This window comes from Hemicordylus capensis, chromosome 3 (genome assembly GCF_027244095.1).
Source record: "Hemicordylus capensis ecotype Gifberg chromosome 3, rHemCap1.1.pri, whole genome shotgun sequence".
NCBI lineage: Eukaryota > Metazoa > Chordata > Lepidosauria > Squamata > Cordylidae > Hemicordylus > Hemicordylus capensis.
Window position 1 is genome coordinate 219,643,355 of NC_069659.1, and position 22,421 is coordinate 219,665,775.

Genomic DNA, 22,421 nt, shown 5'->3' on the forward strand with positions numbered 1-22,421 from the left:
ATGCTGCTAAATTCACGTGTTGCAGAGGCTGCCACAAGTCATCCTTGTGGGATAAAAGAACCACCCAAAGCCCAAGATGCATCTGATGAAGTGGCCTGCAGTCCACAAAAGGATGAAAATATACATTTGTTCGTCTTCAAAGTGCTTCACAAGTCTGTTGTTGCTGCAGCATAGGAATGTAGGAAGCTGCCATATACTGAGTCAGACCATAGGTCCATCTAGCTCAGTATTGTCTACACAGACTGGCAGTGGCTTCTCCAAGGTTGCAGGCAGGAGTCTCTCTCAGCCCTGTGTTGGAGATGCCAGGGAGGGAACTTGGGACCTAGCTGCTCTTAGTAGTATAGGTACCCACCAGCTGTCAAACTCCATGTGCTTTTGTTTACAAATAGAAGCACATGGCTGGAGAATGATGTCATGGCGCCCGTGTGGGTGCTGACATCATGGGAGATGTCAAAATGGTCAAAGGAGGGGCTTACGTTGCAGGAAATGGGCAGAGGAGACCCCCACATGACCGGACTGAGTCAGTACCTGGGGTACACCCTCACCCCCAGAAGTTTTGCCCCCTCCCTCCGCTCCTACCCCAGAATATGTCCAGGCACGTCCTGAAGGTGGGCATGTGATCCCTCTATGAACATGCCTAGCCATCCTGGACCAATAGGAACAGGTTTCAGACCCCGGAAAGGGCCGAGTGCGCAGGCGTGATAATGGTTGGGTGGCCAGTTTGTGTAACTTTATTGGCCAAAACAGGGTCAAGCGACCCCTCTACGAACAAGCCCCACCACCCTGGGTCTGTAGGAATATCAGTGTCTCCCTGAGCCCTCTTGTTTTTGCAGACTCACCATTTGTACGATCATTGGGGTCCCCAGAGAGATCCTTGGTGACTATTGTACCACTGACAGTTGTAAAACTTAGCCCAAGAAAGCATTCTATTAGCACAAGTTCTGATGGTGAAAAGTTTCCACCAAAGCCTACTAATTTCCTTTCTTCTCACAAATATGCACATGCACACTTTTTAAAAAGAAAGACTTTTTTCTCTCTGTCTCACAATAAAAACATTTCTGGGATATATCTTTAGGTTGCAAGTCTATGCACACAACAGTTACCTGGGAGTAAGCCCACATGGGTTGATTAAGGCTTTGACTTGGAAACTGTATAGAATGGTTGTGATCAGGGCTGCTATGATTTAAATCACGATTTAAATCACTTCACATAACTCTATTTTAATGATTTAAATCACAATTTAAATCACTAGTCAAGAAGATTCTATTTAATCATCATTTTCTAGTAAAAGTAGATTTTTGTTGTCTAATATAACCTTAGTACGTATTCAGAGATGTAATACATATTCAGAGATCATAATATTGTTTCATTCGGCAACCAGGCCTTACATTTCTTTGTTGCACTGTTTGCATTTTTGCACACATGCCTGACTTATTCACATGTACAGAAACTTCATTAAAATATTCCCAAGTGAGATCTCTTTTAAGCATGCAGCCATGATTAGTGTTTCCATTCTAAAATGGAGGATACACTTTGAAAAGGTTTCCTCCATGTTCCTGTTCCTTGCCTAGATCTATTCCATCTTCCCCAAATCCTCTAGTCATTCCTTGGCCACTTTTATCCCAATTCAGACACTATTCTATGGAAGTGTACACATGTTGCTGTGAATTACTGTACCTGGGTTCATTTTAAAATTCAAACTGGGATACAGGCCCTTCAAATGCACAGTACAGATAGGAAGTATAATACTGTATCTCTGTAACATTTGAATGACTGTAACTGTGCATAGATTTGTACCTGTGTGTACACTCATTGTACAATTGTTGAACATAATGTGTGAATGTACCAATAAGTTCACAGAATATAATTAAGAGTTATGATTAACACTCATGATCATGATATCTTTGACCTATGTTCTTAAAAAAATTGGTTAAAGAAAAAATTAAAATCTTATTTAAATTAAATATATATATGGTTTCTATCAACCCTGGCTGCAATTGAATTGAAAGGAGAGATCTTCAGAATAAATTCTCTGTCAGCTCTGTGATCTATATGGCTTAATTTTTCAAAACTGATAAAGTAAATGTTGCATAGAATTGCAGCCAGGGTTGATGGAAACCAATTTTATATATATATATTTATATATATATATATATATAGAGAGAGAGAGAGAGAGAGAGAGAGAGAGAGAGAGAGAGAGTGATTAGTGTTCATAGAGGGATCACATGCCCACCTTCAGGACATGCCTGGACATATCCTGGAGTAGGAGTGGAGGCCAAACTACTAGGGGTGAGGGTGTACCCCTAGTTCTGACTCATTCCGGTCACGTAGAGGTCTCTTCTGCCCATTTCCTGTGACGTAAGCCCATCCTTTGACCATTTCCAGTGACGTAAGCCCATTTTGACATCTCCCATGATGTCAGCACCCACGTGGCCATGACATCATTCTCCAGCCATGTTCTTCTGTTTATAAACAAAAGCACATGGAGTTTGACAGCTGGTGGATACCTATACTACTGCTCTTCCCAGAGTGGCTCCATCCCCTAAGGGGAATATCTTACAGTGCTCACACATCAAGTCTCCCATTCATATGCAACCACGGCAGACCCTGCTTAGCTAAGGGGACAAAGTCATGCTTGCTACCACAAGACCAGCTCTCCTGTCATCCAGCAGACCAACAAAACTAATACAGCTATCCTTCTGAAAGTTATTAGTATGGCATAGTAAAGGTAAAGTGAGCCGTTAAGTCGATGTTGACTCCTGGCACCCAGAGCAGTCTAGTCTGAAGATCAATAGGGCACAGATAAGAGTGGCTAAGCTATCTCTGTCTTGGGGGAGGGGGTCATAGCTGGTGGAAAGGCGCTTTGTGTTACAGATATTACTTGTGCATGCAGAGATAGATTCAGCCTTTATAGTCTCCTGCAAGCTGTAAACTTGATCTTTTAAAGGGAAGCAGAACACCACCCAGAAGACTGAACAGTGTCTTCCAAGTCAGATGAAACACTTGCCATCAGTAACTCCACCTTGCCTGGACTGAGCTTTAGTTTATTGGCCATCATCTGGTCCACTCTGGTTTAACATATTCACTTCCTTACCAGAATTGAATAAAAAGGAGGAATAGAGCTGGGTGTTGGCATACTGATGACATCTCACTCCAAATCCTCTGATTATTTTATGCAGACATTTCATGTAAATGTTAAACAACATGGGAGAGAATATAGAACAATGTGGTGTTCTATAGAACACTTGTTCTGTATCTCATGGCACATGTCTCTCCAGAATTACCTGTTGGTAACAACCATCCAAATAGAAACAGAACCATTGGAGTGCAGTGCTCCCCATCCCAGGCAGCCAGTCAAGAAAGGTTGTTTGGTTGATGGTATGAAAAGCTGATGAGAGTTTCAGAAGAAATTGGACTGGGTCTCACGATCAGTGAGACCCGGTTCCTAGCCGTGAGCAGGAAGAGCGGGCTAAGCCCACTCTCTCCGCTCATGAGCGGGCAGGGAGCCCTGGGCGGCTGGATCAGCCGCCCACACGTTGGCTGGCTCCAAGACAGAGCCAGCGGGGGCTGGGGAGCTCGGGGGCCTCGCGGCTCACGGAAGCCCCAGTATGCCCTGCGCAAGCACGCAGGGCATACTGGGGAGACCCCTGAGCTGGGAGACTGCTTTTAAGCCTCCCGGCCGGGGGTCTACTTGCAAGTAGCCGCGGCGCGGAGCCACGGCTACTCACGAGCAGATAGCCCGGGTTTGCAGAGTGCTCGCTCCGCAAACCCGGGCTAAGGGGTGGGCTACAGGAGTGGCTTAGTCGCTCCAGAACCACCGGGCTCGGCTGCGAGCCTGGTGGTTCTTACGATCACAAAAATTGGGCTAGGATTTTCCTAGCCCGATTTTTGTGATCGTAAGAATAGCCCCTTAGTAAGGTCATGTTCCTTTTGTCCTTCTCCTGGCACAGGCCATCTGCCATGGTAAACAAGGCAATTTCTGTGCTGAAATCAGGATAGAAATGAAATTGAAATGGATGTGTCTCCCCTCTTCCAAAGAGCAAGGGCTAGTAAGCAGATTTCACCTCAGTTTATCTACCAGATTTCTCTGATGTCTATTAAGTAAACATAATTAAAAGTCTTCTCTTCCTTTGTTTTAATAATGTTGCCACAGAAACCATTGTTTGATTTGGAATATGCATGCAACTTTCATCTAGGAAACAAGAGACTAGAATGAAAATACAGATATTAGTCAACTGTTTTATCAGACTTATTAATGAAACAGCTGAAGTAAAAGTCTGGAAACTTCAGATGAAAGGCTCTACAGAAAATAAAGAGATCAGAATTCAAATATTTCATAAGGCAGTTGGGACTTTGCTTTGAAGGAGAGATATCTCGAAACCTAGATTTTGTTTTTGACACAACCATCCCAGTAGTTGATAGTCAGGATGCTCAATTGTATGATGATCATTTCTTATGAAAAAGAAATTATGAAAATAATTTTATGAAAAATAGCACAGTATAAGTTTATAGAAAGACAAGAGTTGGGATAAGAGATGGGTGAGACAGGGAAAAGTATTTCTTAAACAAGACGTGAAAAATGGCAGTATGTTTTTGAAATACTTCAACATTAATCTGCCTTCAGGAAATTCTTGATGTTTAAAGGATGAAGGATTGACAAGAGAAAATTTGGTTACAAAACTCAGTTTATTACTGCTTGCTGGGAAGATTCCATGGAAATAATTACTATTCATGAATATTACAATGATGTATGCAAACAGTACATCTGAAGACCTTGTATATTTAAGTAAAAAATAAAAAAATAAAATTTCTATTTCATTATTATTTTTAAATCTCAGGTTTGTTTGGAAAGAGGAGCAGGGGAAGCAACTGATCAGTCCTGTTAGAAACCTCTGCTTCAAAGATCAATATGAAAACCCAGCAGATGAAAATCCTTCTCCAGAGGATAGCTGTTTTCATCCAGAACAAAATGGCTCCTGATTTCCAAACAATAGGATGCTTGAGTGTCTGTGAGCAGTGAATGGCACAGGTCTGCTACAATCATGCCATACTTGGTATCCAAGGAAGTATCTGAAAGAGACAAGGAATGACAGAGTCAGACACCTTTCTGATGCGTGTTTGAGGCAAGTTCTCTTCCCTGGACATACCTTCTGGAAGAAATGCAGGAAAAATAGTTACAGCTGGGCCCCCTGCCAAATATACTTTTAAAACCATGTGGAGCATTTCGTGATTTGTAACACAATCATACTTCAAGAATATTAAGACAAGCGAGCCCATTCACAGCTGTCTGAAGTTGAAAAAGAAGGCAAACATTTTAAACAGGCAACACACTGCTGAGGTGGGAGCAGTGGTGGTTGGTGTAGGCGCCGCCAGGCGTAGGGTGGGAGGCACCTTTAACTGGAAATTAGTAGGTGCTTACCTCTCCTACCGCTGCACCTGAAAGCTGTTCAGAGCAGCGGCACACTGGCCAGCACCCGCTGTGGCGGAGGATCGGCTCTGCCACTCAGCTGGCCTCCACACATGCGTGGAGGCCATTTGCTGGCCACGGAAATGGCCTCCATCTGCTGAGTGGTGGAGCCGATCTTCTACAGCAGCGGGTGCTGGGCACCACGGCGCAGCTCTGAACGGCTTTCAGGTGTGGTGGGAGGAGCGGTAAGCACCTAGTAATTTATACTTAAAAGTGCCTCTCACTGTCACCACACTGGCCACTGCTGGGTGGGAGCAAAGTTGGCCACTGACATGAAATTCCTGACCTCCATCAAGGGGGAGGAACAGCGAATGTTCCCACACAAAGCTCACAGATGCACACTCCCCACTCATGGCCACTGCATTAAAAAAACCCCAAAACTACATGATGCCATTCAGAATATGTGTAACTGAATTTTACAAGGCTCTTAAAAACCATCTTTATTATATGCTTCCGCAATGGAATCTTTGAAATAGTTATAGCATTTTTTAAAAAAGGGATACTACACATACTAACCCCTGAAAAAAGTGTTTGCTGAAGTTCCAAAACAGTCAGTATGTCTGGCTTGCTTAATTTATTTTATTTATATACTGCCCTTCCAAAAATGGCTCAGGGCAGTTTACATAAAACCAAAACCAAAACAATTAAAATCAAGACTAAATTAAACAATTAATCATTTAAACATTAAAATCATTTAAAAACATTAATTTTTTTAAACCATTAATCTAATTAAAAATGCCTTTTTAACAGTTGCCAGAGATGGGGAGACTCTTATTTCAACATGGAGCGCATTCCAAAGTCCAGGGGCAGCAACGGAGAAGGCCCGTTCCCGAGTAGCTGCCAAACGAGTGGGCAGCAACCACAGAACAACCTCTCCGGATGATCTTAACAGGCGGTGGGGCTCATGGCTTGAGAAACTTCTGCATCAATTTCAAATTTAAGGAGAATTTTAAATATGAGATATTTAAAAGAGATATGGGAGAATTCCTATTTCACATAACCAAAAGCTGAGTAGCACCAAGCGTTTGGCGTTAAGTTTTGTCTGGCTGTTTGTTTCAGTGACAGAAATAACTCACAGTGCATTACCTATGGCCTTGTTCAGCCACTCTGCTGGAATGTTGAGGAATATCTTCTCCATTAGTTTAGATGCAACTCGTACAGATATTTCATATCCATCTTCTTCTATAGTCATCAGTGCAGGTCTAAGTCAGGAAACAGAGGAAAGAGGATTACATGCACATGTATAAAATTATATAATTTCTCTTATTACATTAAACTGGACAAGATAATTAAGCATGTTAACTTCCAGTCACATATTATTATTTGTGGCAGGGTTTGGGGTTTTACTTTATCTTTTTGCATTGTCTTAATGATTTGATGTGCCAGATTTGAAAAAGGTGCCAATATATTTTTAAAACAAGTATTTTTCATCACCTTGAAATAAAAATCAGTGATGGTTTACAAGAGGTTTTAAAAGTGTTAGTGCCATCCTGACTCCGCTATTCTGATATTCCAAATGAGCAAGAGGAAGATCTGTGATTAAGGGAAGGACTTTTTATTTTATTCTGGAAGCAAATTGATGGGAGGAGAGCTGGTCTTGTGGTAGCAAGCATGAACTGTACCCTTTGTTAAGAAGCATCCACCCTGGTTTACATTTGAATGGGAGGCTACATGTGAGCCCTACAAGAAATTCCCTTTAGGGGGTGGGGCCTCTCTGGGAAGAGCACCTGCAGGCTTGAATATAGAAGGTTCCAAATTCCATACCTGGCATCTCCAAGATAGGGCTGAGAGAAACTCCTGCCTGTAACCTCGGAGAAGCCACTGCCAGTCTGTGCAAACAATACTGAACTAGATGGACCAATGGTCTGACTTGGTATAAGGCAGCTTCCTATGTTCCAAAGGACTACTTGAAAATCATGGGTGTAAATATTGAAAAGGGAAGCAATAAACTATGCACCAAGAGTGTTTAATTTCTAAAAAGAGCCCAGCTCAAAGGGCTGCTGGGAAGTCACACTCTCATGTCTGGATGCCCTTCGTACCAATTCCAAATTAGGAGGGCTCATCAACGAGGGCAAGGCACCCTGCAAATGCTCAAACGGATGACTGCTATTCTGTCACCTACTTACAGAGCAGCGGCGACCAGTGCAAACAAGCTGGGTGATGTTGAAAAACAAGCCACAGATGCCCCCATTCCATCCTTCGCTGGTCTCATCCCACCCTGAGCCCTGCAGGCTAGTTATTTCCCTTGTTGGGGATTGAACTCACCAACCAGGGAAAGAGGTAGCCAGGGTGGGGTGGAATGGGAGCCTCAAGCACCACACCATGGCTCATTTCCCTCCCACCCCCAGCTAGTTTGCACCATCCACCACCATTACAGGGACACGGTCTGTACATTGTAGAATGCCCTGTAGAGTGCAACAAGTATCCATGCAACTCACTAAACTAAACTGAACTAAAAACTAAACTCCATTCAACTCAGGAGCACCGGGGGCACCACAGAAGGCAGGAACAAGGGAGTACCTGACCATGCTTCAGACCAGCCTGTTAGTCTTGCTCCCTGCCGCATGGTTGAAACCCATAAGGACAATCTTGCAGACCACCCAGTGTCAAGGTGAGATGTCCCTAATTGCAGAACTGTATATATATATGTATATAAATGTTCCAATGGTATAGAAACACCATTGGGATGAACGGGCATATTATCTACTCATAGATAACACACAAAATACATTTCAATGGTAAGTCTTAGCATGGAAAACAGGTTCTGGAGACAAGCTGAAAACTGAGTCCTGAAAAACAAGGAGAGCAATAAAAATAAGCATTCACATATGCAGCTGGGCCATGAAGTCTATGTGTCTATGCTTCAGGAGAAGTTAAAGCAAAAAATAAATATACTCAAGCATATCTAACCTTTGGCAACTCTTGAGTCAAGGACATTCCCAGCTTTGAAGTACAGAACACACAAACTATTGGTGGAGCTTAATCAGCCCACTCTCCATATGCAAGCAATTAACATGAGCAGGCCCTGTTGGCAACCTAGCAGCAATTTCAGTTTCCCACTAATAGTTCCCCACTAATACTTTTAATTGCCTAAAAATAAATGGCAATTTCAAAGAGAAATAGACTCACATGCTTCATTTTAGAATGCAATAAATAATTAACACCGGACACTAGCTTCTAATTACAGCCTTATCAGTGCCTGATAATGTCACTAGGAAAGGTTTACTTTAAGAAGGAACTAGACTTTTTTTTAAAGGACAAATATTGATGTTTTATTAAGGCAAAATGCAGAGATCACTCTAATGCTCCCTCACTTACCTTAGTACAACTGCCTCAGATTTCTACGCACAGTGAAACTGGAATCAGATGTTGGGTACACACACACACCCTCCCAGTTCTCAGACAGAAGGTAAAAACTGCACGGTATTCCAGGGGAGACGTTACATTTGAAAAGGTCTCTATTTTAATCCTTACGACTTACACATTTCTGTAACTGTTACATTCATATCACAGCATAAGTAGCAAGTGATTAGGTTTAACGGTGGGGTGGCGGGGAGAGCTCCTTTTCCACCAAGGATACTAGGGAATATTTTAGGTGATGGTGGGATTCCTCTAAATTTCATATTATTATAAAATTCAATGCACCTAAGAAATTATTGGGCTCATACATGCAATGTAACCACTACTCAGTTTCAACCACCTTGAGTTCAATTTGGAAAAAAGAGGAGTCATAAAATTTGAAAGGGGAAAAAAGAAAAGAAAAAGCATCCTATAATCTGGCTAACGGGCATAGCAAGGTTGGAGATGGCCTTGATGCAAGGATTGAGAATGCACCTCCGCTTGCCTTCGTTGCTGCCTAGCCTGCCTCTGTAACCCACCTTTGCTGCACAATGCCTTTGAGTGAGAGAGCAGTTTTGCAGCCCTCGTGATGACACAGGGCTGCCCCAACACGCTACCTTAAAGGGGAAGACGGTTCTCAGTGGGATGGGGACAACTCAGAGGCACTAACTCAGTGACAGCAGAGAGATGCAGGAGGGGCAGGGAGACGCAACTGGGGCCCCCTAGACACTCACCTCCTCACCAACTTCATGTTTAAGCCTCTGCTGGCTGAGCATAGTAACCACTGGGCAACATTCAGCATCAGTCAGGCTCAAACTACATGTTATACAGAGTTCTGTGATTTTTCCCCCTTCCACAGTTTTTACAGATAAAAATGGGCTGGGGCAGGCAGCAAGTCTGAGTGGAGAAAAGGCATGTAAGAGGGCGGCCTAACCCCCCACCCCCACCCCCTGAAGATTTATGAAAGCCAAACAACATTTTCCCGAAGTGGGAAGTAAAAGAATTGGGCTCTTTTATTGGAAATGACTTCTGGTGGGCAGGGCTAAACTGGAAGGCGGAGGTTTACCAGTTTTATATTATTTTTCTTATAATCATTGTGACCAACTCTGAGCCCTATTGCAGGTAGGTAGACATACATTTACTCTGATCAACTAAACAAACCTGCTTATAATGCAGGTCAGTTTTTGCCATGCACTCGCAAAAGGACGATTATCCCGAGAAGCATCCCGAGACAGATATACGAATTCTTATGGCTGCTGTCCTGAGATGTCACCTGAGGCAGAATGCCCCCTTCACCCAAAGTCCCTTGTATGTCCCAGAAAACCACTCAAGCTCTAACCCAATGCAAAAGACTGCAGTCGAAAGGAAAACTGGCACAGCCCTGCTTTGCATGGAAACACTTAAAGCATGTGAAGGGGTCTCTTTGAATGCCAGCTGTGCAACTAAAGCAAGTGTCAGAAATAAGAAAAAGCTCAACATGGTAAGTTCTTTCAGACATCTATTGTCATATGAAACACAGCCAGATGAATTTGATAGGATTTGTTTTCTTTAATACAGACCTTTGCATAATTTATCCTCTACTGCCACCTGGTGTGTGTTTCTTTTTGAGAAGTTGTTGGAAATCCACCCCCCCCACCCCATATTGTTTCCCCTTCTGTGGCTCATAGTAGCTTTTAGGCAGCAGTGGGGGGGGGGGGAGAGGATGGGATGATTTCAAATGGGAAATTGACATGGGGTAAAGAGTTAAACCTGTCACCCCAATCCAAATGAAAAGGAAAAAGACGCTGGGAGTTCTAATCACATAACTCCCACACCACATACACACCACTAGAATACAGAATCTAGTTTCAACAAACTGTTGCTCTTATTTTAAAATTTAGACTGAACCATAGCAGGGTTTGACAGGGATTCCATATTAGGCGTGTATCCTGAAACCTCCTGTACCTTAAATCCTTGGTATATTGACACACTATTATCATGCTGGGATTAATACATACACATTTGTATACACAGATCACATCTTTTAACAACAACAGATAATTTAGAACAACACACCCCTTTCAAAGTGGTGTCTCTTTAGATTAAGCAGAGAGAGAGGGGGCATCTGAACCTCTTCAGCCCCAGCACAGCATCCCTCCAGTGGCTCTTGCTGGTATCTCCTTTGCATTTCTTTTTAGACTGTGAGCCCTTTGGGGATAGGGAACCATTTCTTCCTTATTATTCTTTTTCTATGTAAACCACTTTGAGAACCTTTTGTTGAAAAGTGGTATATAAAAGTAATAGTGCTAATACAGGCCTTAACAATTACACTGCTATAGCACTGTCTTCCCAAAGTTTGAGAAACCACATTTTCTCTGAAACTGGAGTGTTTTTATCCAGTTAAGTCACTAAATTTTGTTTGACTGTAGCCCACTATAAAATAATAGGTTGGGGGGAAATATCTTTTCTACAACACCACAAAAATAAGAGAAGAACAAAAATAGATTTTTAAACTCAACTCACTATTATCTCAGGTTAACAAACCAAAAAACCACCCCAGATTTAAATAAAGAATAAATGATGCAAATAATATTCATATTAATAGCTCATATTCAAAACTGCAGAATTTGATTAGAATCTATATTTCATGCAATTCATTGATTTCAATTCAGAGTCATATGATCTGAAGAGAAACCAGACTATAATTCTTTGTTTTAAATATTTGGCCAGGATCCAAAGAACTATTAATGGCATGCAATATTGTTCTATATAATATCACATGCTGCTTTTAGAAGTCCCCATTAGTTGCTAAATAAGCAAAAATGGTAATTATTCAGGAAAACGCTTCTAGCCTTTTACAGACATGTGTGCACAACAGTGCACTGCATGAGACAAGTGCTATTTAAATGGATCGGTGCTAAGCTAATCAGCTTTCACGGTGCTGATTGCTTGCTCCGGTGGTGGGAAAGGAAGAATTCTACGGCTCTTAAGGAGATTCCATCCAGGCTACTTTTACATATGATGGTTGTCTCAGCCAGCAGGAGGAAGTCTGTATGTGCTACGCAGGTCTGTGCAGTACTTGACGGATCCAGCAGATGCTATGCATCTAGCCTACGTGGCTCCTTCCTTCTCCATCTTAACCTGCAGAATCCAGTCTGGGAAGTCTGAAATAATCAGAGAGGGCTGTGGGACCCCTTTGTATAGGACACTTATTCTCTGTCTGTCTGTCTCCCCCTCTTTTTTTTTAATTACCTGTAGAATATTTTCACTTTGTTAGAGGGCAAGCAGCTAAAGCACTGATTGTAAATCTTGTTATCATCTGTTTGTCGTTCAAGTCCACATTTTGCACAGCCTGTGTAGGTGATCAGAGAAAGAGAAGCAAAAATGTGTTGCAATGAAGTTTTAGCATCAAAGATCAATTGTCCACATGGAGAGGAGGCAACCGCAAATTTCAGCTCTGAGATGCAGGCTTTCACTTGGATTGTGCCTACAAAACAGAATGGATTCAGTCAATATATTCATCTAGTTTTCCATTGCAAAAGAAAATGTAAAAAAGCTTATTGCTAACCAAACTGTCTCTGCTTGTACTATCACAGAAGTTAAAATAAACAAAGAATGCCTTTCAGACTATATGATTCATGTACCAAGTTAGAAAGAAGCATTGGCCTTACTGTGAAAGGCTCTTTTTCACGGCCAAGGAGCTCATCCTCCATTGTATGGGTTGTACACTGAGCATGCGCCGAAGACAGGACCAAAACTGAACTGTAGATGTGGTTAGCTTCCTGCCTGGAAAGCGCCAAACCCCAGTTCCGGGCCCGTAGTGCTCATAATACAGGATACAACATAGAGAAAACAAGTGAAAGACAGAAAAGGCATCAGAGTTCAGCAAATATAAAGCCTGCAAAGCTAGTTACCCTGGAAGTCAATCCACCTCCCAGAAAAGGAACACTTTGACACTCGAGTGGCCACCCACACTGGGTGGTTCGGATGAGCTCCTCGGCTGTTTAAAAAGAAGCTTTTACGATAAGTCCAACACTTCTTTTTCCACAACCCGAGGAGCTCATCCTCCATTGTATGGAACAAGCTAGAGAAGAAAGCAAGCTAGAAAGGAAAATTTAGGGAGGAAGAGATGCGAGTTACACTACTTGTTGGAGAACAGTTCTGCCCAGGGCAGCTTGAGCAGAGTGAAAAGAGGAAAATTTTGTAGTGTTTGATAAACTGTGTGATAGAAGACCACGTAGCTGCCTTGCAGATTTCTGGGAGGGGAGCACTGGCAGAGAAGGTGGCTGAGGTAGTGGCACTGTGAGTGGAATGTGCTGTAATGCCTCTCGGTACAGATAGGCTGAGGGCGTAGGCCAAGGAGATACAAGACTGGATCCAGCTAGCGAGGGTATTCTTAGAGGCCTTTGTCCACAGAGAAGACTGTTGGAAAGAGATGAAAAGTGAGTCCAAATGGCGGATCGCCCAAGTCCTCTGGATGTAGATGTGAAACATTAGTTGGACATCCAAATTATGCCAAAGATGTTCTTTGGAGTGAACCAGGGATGGGCAAAAGGCGGAAAGTACTATATCCTGGAAGAGGTGAAAGGCGGAGTTGACCTTGGGCACAAAGGTAAGGTCAGGTTTGAGGATAACGCCATCAGGTTGAAAAAGGCAAAGTTCTTTATGGAATGAAAGGGCCCCAAGTTCCGAGACCCTATGGGTGGAAGTTATGGCAACCAAAAACAGTACTTTGAGGGAGAGAAGCTTCAGAGAGATGTCCGCCAATGGTTCAAATGGTTCTTTGGTGAGGGCAATGAGTACTTTTTTCAGGTTCTAGGAGGGGAATCTGTTAATCGTGGGAGGGAGTAAGTTAATAGACCCACGGAGGAAATGGCGAAGGTGGGGATGTAGGGATGAGGCATTCTGTGAATTCAGGTGATGAACTGAAGAGAGCACTGAGACTTGACGTCTCAAGGTGCTAGGATGGAGACCAATATCCAGACCCTTCTGTAGGAACGCCATCATCTCGGGAATCCTGGCACGCAGAGGGTTAAGCCATTTTCTGCGCACTCACCTTGAAGATGCTGCCCAGGACGCCTGGTAGATTTGATTTGTGGAAGAACGCCTGGAGGCCAGAATGGTGTCTTGGACTGCCTAGCAATAACCCTTATGGGCTAGGACACTGCACTCAATTTCCAGATGGAGAGTTGGAACCACTGGAGTTCTGGGTGAAGAATGGGCCCCTGGGTGAGAAAGTCCCGGTGGGGAGGAAAACACCAGGGAAGACGACCGACAGGGTCTGTAGCTCAGAGAACCAAGGTCTCTGGGACCAAAAGGGGGCTACGAGCAGAAGTTCTGACCCTATGTTGCAGAATCTTTTGAGGAGCTTGCCGATGATCTCTGTCGGGGGGAAAGTGTACAGAATGTCGAGTGGCCAGGGCATCTGTTGCTTCTGCCTGTGGTTTGAAGAAGCGGGAGAAGAACCGTGGCAGGAGGTGGTTGTGGGTCGACACAAACAGATCTACTACTGGCTTCCCCATTGAAATATCCGGTTGGACTCTGTCATGAGGGCCCGGGACCTGGTGCCACCGTGGCAATTGATGTAGGACTTTGTTGCAATGTTGTCCATGTGGACCAGAATGCTGGTAAGCTGGCTATGGGGAAGAAAGTGAATGAGGGCTAGACGGACAGGGCGAAGCTCTAACCAATTTGTGTTGTGTTGTTGTTCGCGGGGAATCCATGTGCCCTATGTGAACAGATCATTGTAATGAGCTCCCCATCCCATGATTGGCAGCAGCAATGGTGACTGCAGGCGCTCCGGCGGCAGCAGTTTCTGAGGAATGTCTGGCGCTTGCAGCGCCAGCTCAGTGGGCTCCTCCAAGGGCTGCACTGGCCACATGGGGAGCTCTAGATCCTCGGAGGGCTGGTGAGGCGCTTCCACTGGCTATTTGGCGGGGGGGCGGCTTGGTAGCAGCCTGCTCAATATTTTCAGCCACTGAAGGCAAGAGTGGGGGGCCCAGACTCAAGTGGGAGCACTGGTTCTTCCTCTGTAGCCAGCAAGTGGCGTGGAGCACACTCTTCACAAACCGCTTGGAGAGGCAGCCGCTCACTTAGCTGAACAGCCGATGGGGCACAGGGTGTTTCTTTTGTTTGCTGCCTTGATTGCTTTCCTCCAAATGCCTCGACTTCTTTTTAGCCCTTTTAAGAGCCTTCCTAGAGGCCTCCACAGCATTGCTGTGGACAGCTGGGGATTTGTGTGCAACTTGCTCCTGGCTAGGTGAGGGAGAGCAGGGTTGAGTTGTCCCTGAAGGGGGCTCTTTTTCATGAGGCCTTCCTCTGGCCTCCGATAATGGACTCTTCGAGAGGGAGCCCTCTAGAGGGGCTCCAGCATGTGAAGACTGCAAAATGGCAATGGAAAATGAAAGTACAGGCCAATGAGACCGAATGAAATAAAAGGATAATTTAGATAAATTTAGAAGAAATTAATACGACTTCCTTCCCTCTCTGGCACAATGCTAAGGGAGAGAAAGAAGAAGGAAGAAAATGCTAAGCTAGCCACAGAAAAATAAATATGAACAAACATGAAGGATTGCAGGAGATCTTTCACAGCCCTGCTAGTCAGAGCAAGACAGGACCAGAACTGGGGTTTGGCGCCTTGCAGGCAGGAAGCTAGCCACGCCTACAGTTCAATTTTGGTCCTGTCTTTGGAGCATGGTCAGTGCACAACCCATTCAATGAAGGATGAGCTCCTTGGGCTGTGGGAAAAGGTAAGGCTGTATAAAGAGGTATTCTTGATGTCAGCTCCATACTTGTGGAACTCTCTTCTCTTAATGAACTGTCTTTCTGGAAGAGCTGTAAAATGTTCCTCTTTTGAGCTGGTATTCAGTAACTAAGATTATGCAGGTATATAAGGTAGCTTCCATTTAACTGGGTATTTTGTTTGAATTGTATGTGCCTTGTTTTTATTTTTAAAAAGCTGTCCTCAAGCCCTTGTAAACTGGCAAAAATTTAAAGAAATAGGATCCCCACCCCCAAATACAAATGAAACTCACCAGAACACTTCTCTTCTAGATGTGCAGTGAGACTGCTCACTCTCATCAATGATTTGACATCCTTTTCAAACTTCTCTTTGAACTCAACAGCTCTTCTATCATCATCAAAGAGACATTCAAAGGATGACCATGGCGTTGTGTGCAGTTCAAGTTCACCAGAAACAGGACTGTGTTTTGTGAACAGATACTTAAAGTCCCATATGTGATCTAAGCAAAAAGAAGCAGCAGCAGTGAACACTGATATACCACTAATATTAGTAGAAAGTTTTCATTACTTTGAATGGATTGCTGTACTTTCAGAGAAGAGAAAACTTGAGTCATGTTGAACAGACTGGATAGGATGGTATCTTTTAAAGGACAAAAAAACCACCAACCCCTGATGCTTGACATTTCAGCTTTAAAAGATGGCTATGAATCTGAAAAGGTTTGTCTAAGTGATACTGTGAGTGGTCTGGGTTCCTGTGATATTTAAACTTATATAAACTTTCTGAAGTTTAAACAGAGATCTGGTCAATCCTCTAGAGAGGAGACAACAACACACCCAACTTAAAAACGTAATATAATTAATGTATAGCTTTTTAAAAGGTTTGTGGAAAAAATAGTTATGTAATACTTTGAATGTTCACAGAGTACTTCACATAAACTGGCCTGATTTGGACAGGCTTCTTGTTGGATTGAGGCTATGAACAATGGAGAAAGTGAGATTACCTGCCCACTGCATGCACCTAGCCCACCTGGCATATACATGTGGATGTAAATTTTGCATAGAACTCATATACATAACATTCAATGCACACAGGTCATATACACTACACAAGTTCTCTGCCAGATACTACAGTGGCTCACTAACAGAAGATAGTACTATAAAATATAGTGGGCTGGGTCCAGACTTGTATGAGTGGAAGGAAGCTTGCAGAATGGAACTTTCTTGCCCTTCCTCCATGCGGCAACCCAACCTCCGCTCCTGTCACCCCATAAAAGCCACTCTTGAAGCTTGTACAAGGTGGCCTCCACCCAGTTTTGGCCAATTGTCCCCTCCTTTGCAGTCCTTAAAGGTAAAGTGTGCTGTCGAGTCGTTTTTGCCTCCTGGCGCCCACAGAGCCCTGTGGTTTTCTTTGGTAGAATACAGGAGGGGTTTACATCCACACAATTCCCGAGGGATCTCAAACTCTCAGAAGTGGGGCTGCAAAAGAGGAGGGGGTGGGAAAATCCTTTCTGCAAGCTTCCTTCCACTCACACCATGTCTGGATCCAATCCAGTGGCTTCTGCACTTTGAGTTAGCCTCTTGAATAAGATATCCTTAGATTACAACAAATATGAATTGATTCTAAAGATATCATTTATAATGTCTTGTGCATAATCATAATTTCTTGCTATCTGATCTTCCAAAAAGGTCCAAAATGACACTGCCACATGTTAAAGAATACAACGTAAATGCTTCGATCCCTAGCACAAATTAGCATCACATGCTGAGCTGTTTTCCTCTGCTCAGTACTGTGAATGGCCATCATATGCTGCTTTATGTGAGTCAGTCATGATGCTCAGATGATATGACATACAGCCTTGGCTGGTATGAAGTGAACTCTTGATCCTGGCTGGTCCTGAGGATCAAACATTTAGGTTTGTTTAAAAGATGGATATTTGGATAGTTGAGAACACAATCTTATCTTCAACTCTAAATAGTTATTTAATATTAAACTATAATGGTTAGATTTTTTTTGTAGAGGATTCAAATTGCTCATAAAACACTGTGTAGAATAAGTTGCAAGCTCTATCAGAAAAAGGAACAACCAACGTATCTCAGTTGCTGGATTTAAAAATAAAATTGGAAAAAGACAGAGCTTGAAATAAATAGAACATTCTGATTAAAACCTTTAATATTCATGGCTTTATCCTTTATATTTCATAAAGATTATACCTTTTTAACTTTCTACTTCATGTAAGTCTGATTCAGACATTATGCTGTACGAGTGTACAGATGTCTGTACAATTGTACATGTGTTTGTGTGAATGACCATACCTGTGTTCATTTTAAAAGTGAACCTGGATTCAGGCCCTTCTAATGCACAGTACAGACAGGAAGTGTACTTCTGTATCTGTATTCAACATAACATGTGAATGACTGTATCAGTGTACAGATCTGTCCCTGTGTACACTCATCATAACGTGCGAATGGGCCTGTAGTTTGTAGTGATGTGCACGGACCGGTCCGGAGGCCATTCTACAGGCCTCCAGACCAGTCTGATCATAGGGCGGTTCGAACGCCGCAGGGGGTGTTCCTTTAAGGACGGGGGGAGGGTGTACTTACCCCTCCCGCCGCTTTTCCCCAGCCGGCATGCCTTTTTTTGTTAGCATTTGGGATGGCAGGATACCTCCCTGCCGCCCCTTCCCCCTCTCGGCAGTGAAAGGCTTCAGAAAGCCTTTTGCACACGTGCTGAAGCCTTTTGCTGCCGAGAGGGGGAAGGGGCGGCAGGGAGGTATCCTGCCACCCCAAATGCTAACAAAAAAAGGGGCGCCGGCTGGGGAAAAGTGGCGGGAGGGGTAAGTACAGCCTCCCCCCGCCCTTAAAGGAACACCCACCCCAGTGCCGGACCGTAGCTCCGTGGTTCCGTGCACATCCCTAGCAGTTTGCTATTAAACATAGTTTAATGTAGTTCATGCTTTGCCATTAAACATTTCCTTGAATTTGCTTACCCTCTTAGAACTATTTGCTATTACAAACACATGATTTTAAGAGTTGACCTTGTGTTCAGAAAATAGTCAGCTCTTTGACAGATCTTTTTTAATCTTTCATAGATTCGGGTAAATCGCTCTATTTGGACACAGGTTGAAACAATTGCAAAATGAGTGAGATTATGATGTTGGAAAGATTTACCAAGCATTTGTCAAAAGCTTTGACCAAACATTTGACCTACCACACAGTACAAAGCAGTTGTTTCAACGTAAAATGGAGGAAAGGGTCAAATAAGAGGCATCACATAATGCTTGCCCACTTTTCTGCAGCCCTATGGCAGACACAAACTAATTGATTAAACATTACGTTAAAATGCCTAGTAGTTGTTTTTACCTCTTTTCCTTTGAAGTTGAAGATAGTAGGCTGCTACAGATCCCCAAAGCACCAAGGCACAATGCTGATCCTTGACTTGTTCCACTATTAGAATAATTTTTCTTTGTCTTTCTCCTCTGTAACTATATGTACATTCTAAAAGAGATACAGATAGCAAAGAAAATAAAAATACCAGGGAGTTGAGGTAAAACCAAAGTAGTTGCCTAAAAGCTAATTTATATGCATGAAGTTGGGGGGGGGGGGCTTTAAGATTTCTCCTTAGCAAACATCAGGTTCAGCCAGGAATGTTTTTCTTAATGGGAACGTATCAAATGGTCAGTTTAAAAAAAACAAAAACTGTTAAGATAGATAAGTTTATTTGGTCATTGACCAGCAAACTGTTAAGAATCATAGTTAGGAAACAGTAGAAGCCAAATGGTTGATCAGCATTTTCTGAAAATCTTATCCAAATACATAACATTTTTAAATATTCTTTATCTGTATATTGACTTAGGCTGCATTTCAAAGAGGTACTCGAGGTTTTGGAATGCCCAGTAGTCTTCTGACACCCCACCCCACCCCCGCTTTGAATAGCAGACCTCCATATCTGTTCATAAGCTGCTTTGAAAGTCCCCACAATTTTTAAAGTATTCTGTTGCATGGCATGTGAGTCACTTCACTGATATAATTAGGTTGGGTACAGGTAAAGTACTTTGTTGAATCAGATAAACACTCAGCAAAACAGCATCAACACATTTTTGTAAAGAAACATCAGGTACGTTAATAAAACAGCTCATGATCTTTCTCTTATCTGAAGCAAAATAGATTAGAGGGTGATACCTGCAAAAAGATTTCAGGTATCACCCTCTGAATCAACTGTTCTTTCTTTCTCCTTGTGACAGATTGGAGGGAATGTCCGATACTGTACAGCTATCTGTGATGGGTCAGCTTCCTTTACATCCAGTAAACACTGCCTAGTTATTGCTTTCCATCACACAGAGAAGTTAGCAAAAGGGAAGCATCTTTTCAACATTGAATCTTGCACTTTAAAAATGTGTAGCCACAGCTCTATCTTTGAAATTCCCCTTCAGTCACTTGTACCCCACACTACCCTTCCAGTTTCAGCACATGAATTGGGGGGGACAAAATCAGTGAAGAAGAATAGGGTTAGAAAGCCAACTGACCTGTTAGCACAGTGATGTTGACAATTTTCACTATGGCGTGCACCAAGATATTTGGCTTGAGTTGATCTAGAAGAACATGTTGTATGTTGTTCAGAGTCTGTGGTTGCCTTTTGGGGAGGGTTTGAAGATAGGCATGCTCTGAAGACACATATGCCACCAAATCCTCAAGAACATTAACATCCACTATATGGGAGACTTGAGAAGAATGAATAATAGTCAAAATCCTCTGTGCATTTTGGGCTGTGCATTTGGCTTGTGACAATTCTAGACCAAAATATTTGCAAATATAACTAACACATAGGCAGCTTTCATATACCAAATCAGACCATCTAGCTCAGTATTGTTTACAGACTGGCAGTAACTTCTCCAAAGATGCAGGCAGGAGTCTCTCTCAGCCCTATCTTGGAGATGCCAGGGAGGGAACTTGGAGCCCTCTGCATGCAAGCATGCAGGTGCTCTTCACACAGTGGACCCATCTCCTAAGGGGAATATCTTACAAGGCTCACACATATAGTCTCCCATTCAAATGCAAACTAGGGTGGGACCTGCTTAGCAAAGGGGACAATTCATGCTTGCTACCACTTAACTCAGAAATTCATTCTTAAATATACATAATGCAGTTTCACTAAAACAAATCTCAGAAGTCACATAAAGACATTGTGATCCATATTTTAGAAAGTGTCAACTATCACAGTTATGGAGTACGTTTATTTAGGAAAATGGTGGTGTATTATCGCAGTGGCCTGTTTCACATCTTTTTCTACCCAGCAGAAAACATCCTTGGTGCTTCTTCTCTGTTTCTCTCTACAGCCCATTACAGTTCTCCGTTTCGCTTACATCTCCTTGAACCTGACATCTGAACTGAAAGAGTGGTATGATTAGCAGCATAAGGAAGATCTCGGGGTACAGATGGATCTATGCTAGGTGATAGGCTACTAGGGGGAACAAGGAATGGGTGGGACAAAGTATATACAAGACTTGTGTGTCTCTCACACTGAGTAACTGGGGTCAGTCATAGGTATGTCACTTAGCCCACAAGGCCTAGGAGTCCAACCGGCCAGGAACATTTTCTACATTCTGGTTACTCTTCACATAATCTATTCTGCTTCATTTGTTTGGAAGAACATTATGAAGAGCAGTAAAAGAAGTGATATGACACAACTATTTTGACAAAGTTGGGGAAATAATAACAACATTGCTAAAGAAAACATTAAAAGGGGGAAAAACCTTTCCATACAAATTATTAATCCTCACATTCATTCTGATTAATAGTTGAGCAGCTTCCAAGATTCAATAACTGGCTAGAAAATGTTGATTGCAGCATAATCTCCCCAATCCAGTGATTCTCATATATAGTGACATCTGCAATGAAGAGAAGAACAGAAGTCGAGGTCACAGTAAAAATACAGACATGTCCCACTTAAAATGGGACTTGCGTCAGCTCGAAAACTGAAAACTAACAAGGAGTTGTACTGGCTTTGGGAACAATTTTAGACTTTGTTCTGAAGTCTGTTTCAATCAGCAAAGGTCAGTGAGCTAACATGGAAGGTCTTCCTTCAGGACTGGTAGGCAGCTTCTGGCTTTGAGGTCCATTTGAGGAGAGCCTTCACAATAGGTCAAAAGCAAGTACAGTTCTGACAAAAACCAAGAATGTATTAAAAGGCCTGAGACTGAATCAAGCCTATCTGGATGATTGTCCAGACCACGGTTTTGAGCACTGGAAACAATTTGCAGGCACACATATTCCCTCCTTCTCACTTGCACCAAAATTGGAAACCATGGTTTGAAGAGGATTTTTGATTCTGATTTGAAGGGTACGTACTAAGCAGTGTTTGCCAATTCAATGTCACGGCAAACTATGGTAGTAGCATTTGTTACTAATGCAACATGAAGTTCTAACACAAACTGAGTGTGTCGGGGGGACAGGACTATGCTACAGCTACTGTAGAACTGTAGCTACTGCACAGAGAAAACATAATACATAATTAGTTATATTTGTCCCAGGATTCTGCTCAGGAAGAGGTGCTTCCTAGCTGTTTCATGGGCCTTTGAAATCTTAACTGCAGGATGGGACAGGACAGTGATCTCTTTCCTCTCTGGATACAGCAATCAGTATATTTTTTATAACTACATGTATAGTGTGCACACATTACAAGACAGGGTGCTCCAGAAATACAGTTATACTAAACTGAACCTAACACTGTATCTGAGGAGTCAACAGAAAAGTATATACCAAGGATCTTCAGTATTTTTCAAGCAGGGGCTGCTTGGGTGGAACATCTTTAATTTGAGAGTTATCAATTGTGTACACCACCTAGAGATACACATATCAGGCAGTATATAACTATAATAAAATGATGATGATGATGATG

The 22,421-nt window shown here is 42.8% G+C and overlaps 1 protein-coding gene across 1 annotated transcript in view; it reads right to left on the reverse strand.

Annotated features, from left to right (window-relative positions):
* Positions 1-4,667: 4,667 nt before the first annotated feature.
* SHLD2 (shieldin complex subunit 2) overlaps positions 4,668-22,421 on the reverse strand; it is a 61,316-nt gene continuing 43,562 nt past the window's right edge. Inside the window, exons 3-9 of the mRNA XM_053305253.1 lie at positions 21,304-21,411; positions 20,050-20,244; positions 18,887-19,021; positions 15,820-16,026; positions 12,038-12,272; positions 6,554-6,669; positions 4,668-5,070 (exon numbers count right to left, since the gene is read on the reverse strand). Of these exons, the coding sequence (XP_053161228.1) occupies positions 4,898-5,070; positions 6,554-6,669; positions 12,038-12,272; positions 15,820-16,026; positions 18,887-19,021; positions 20,050-20,244; positions 21,304-21,411 (1,169 nt within the window). The 3' untranslated portion in view covers positions 4,668-4,897. The remainder of the gene's footprint in view (positions 5,071-6,553; positions 6,670-12,037; positions 12,273-15,819; positions 16,027-18,886; positions 19,022-20,049; positions 20,245-21,303; positions 21,412-22,421) is intronic.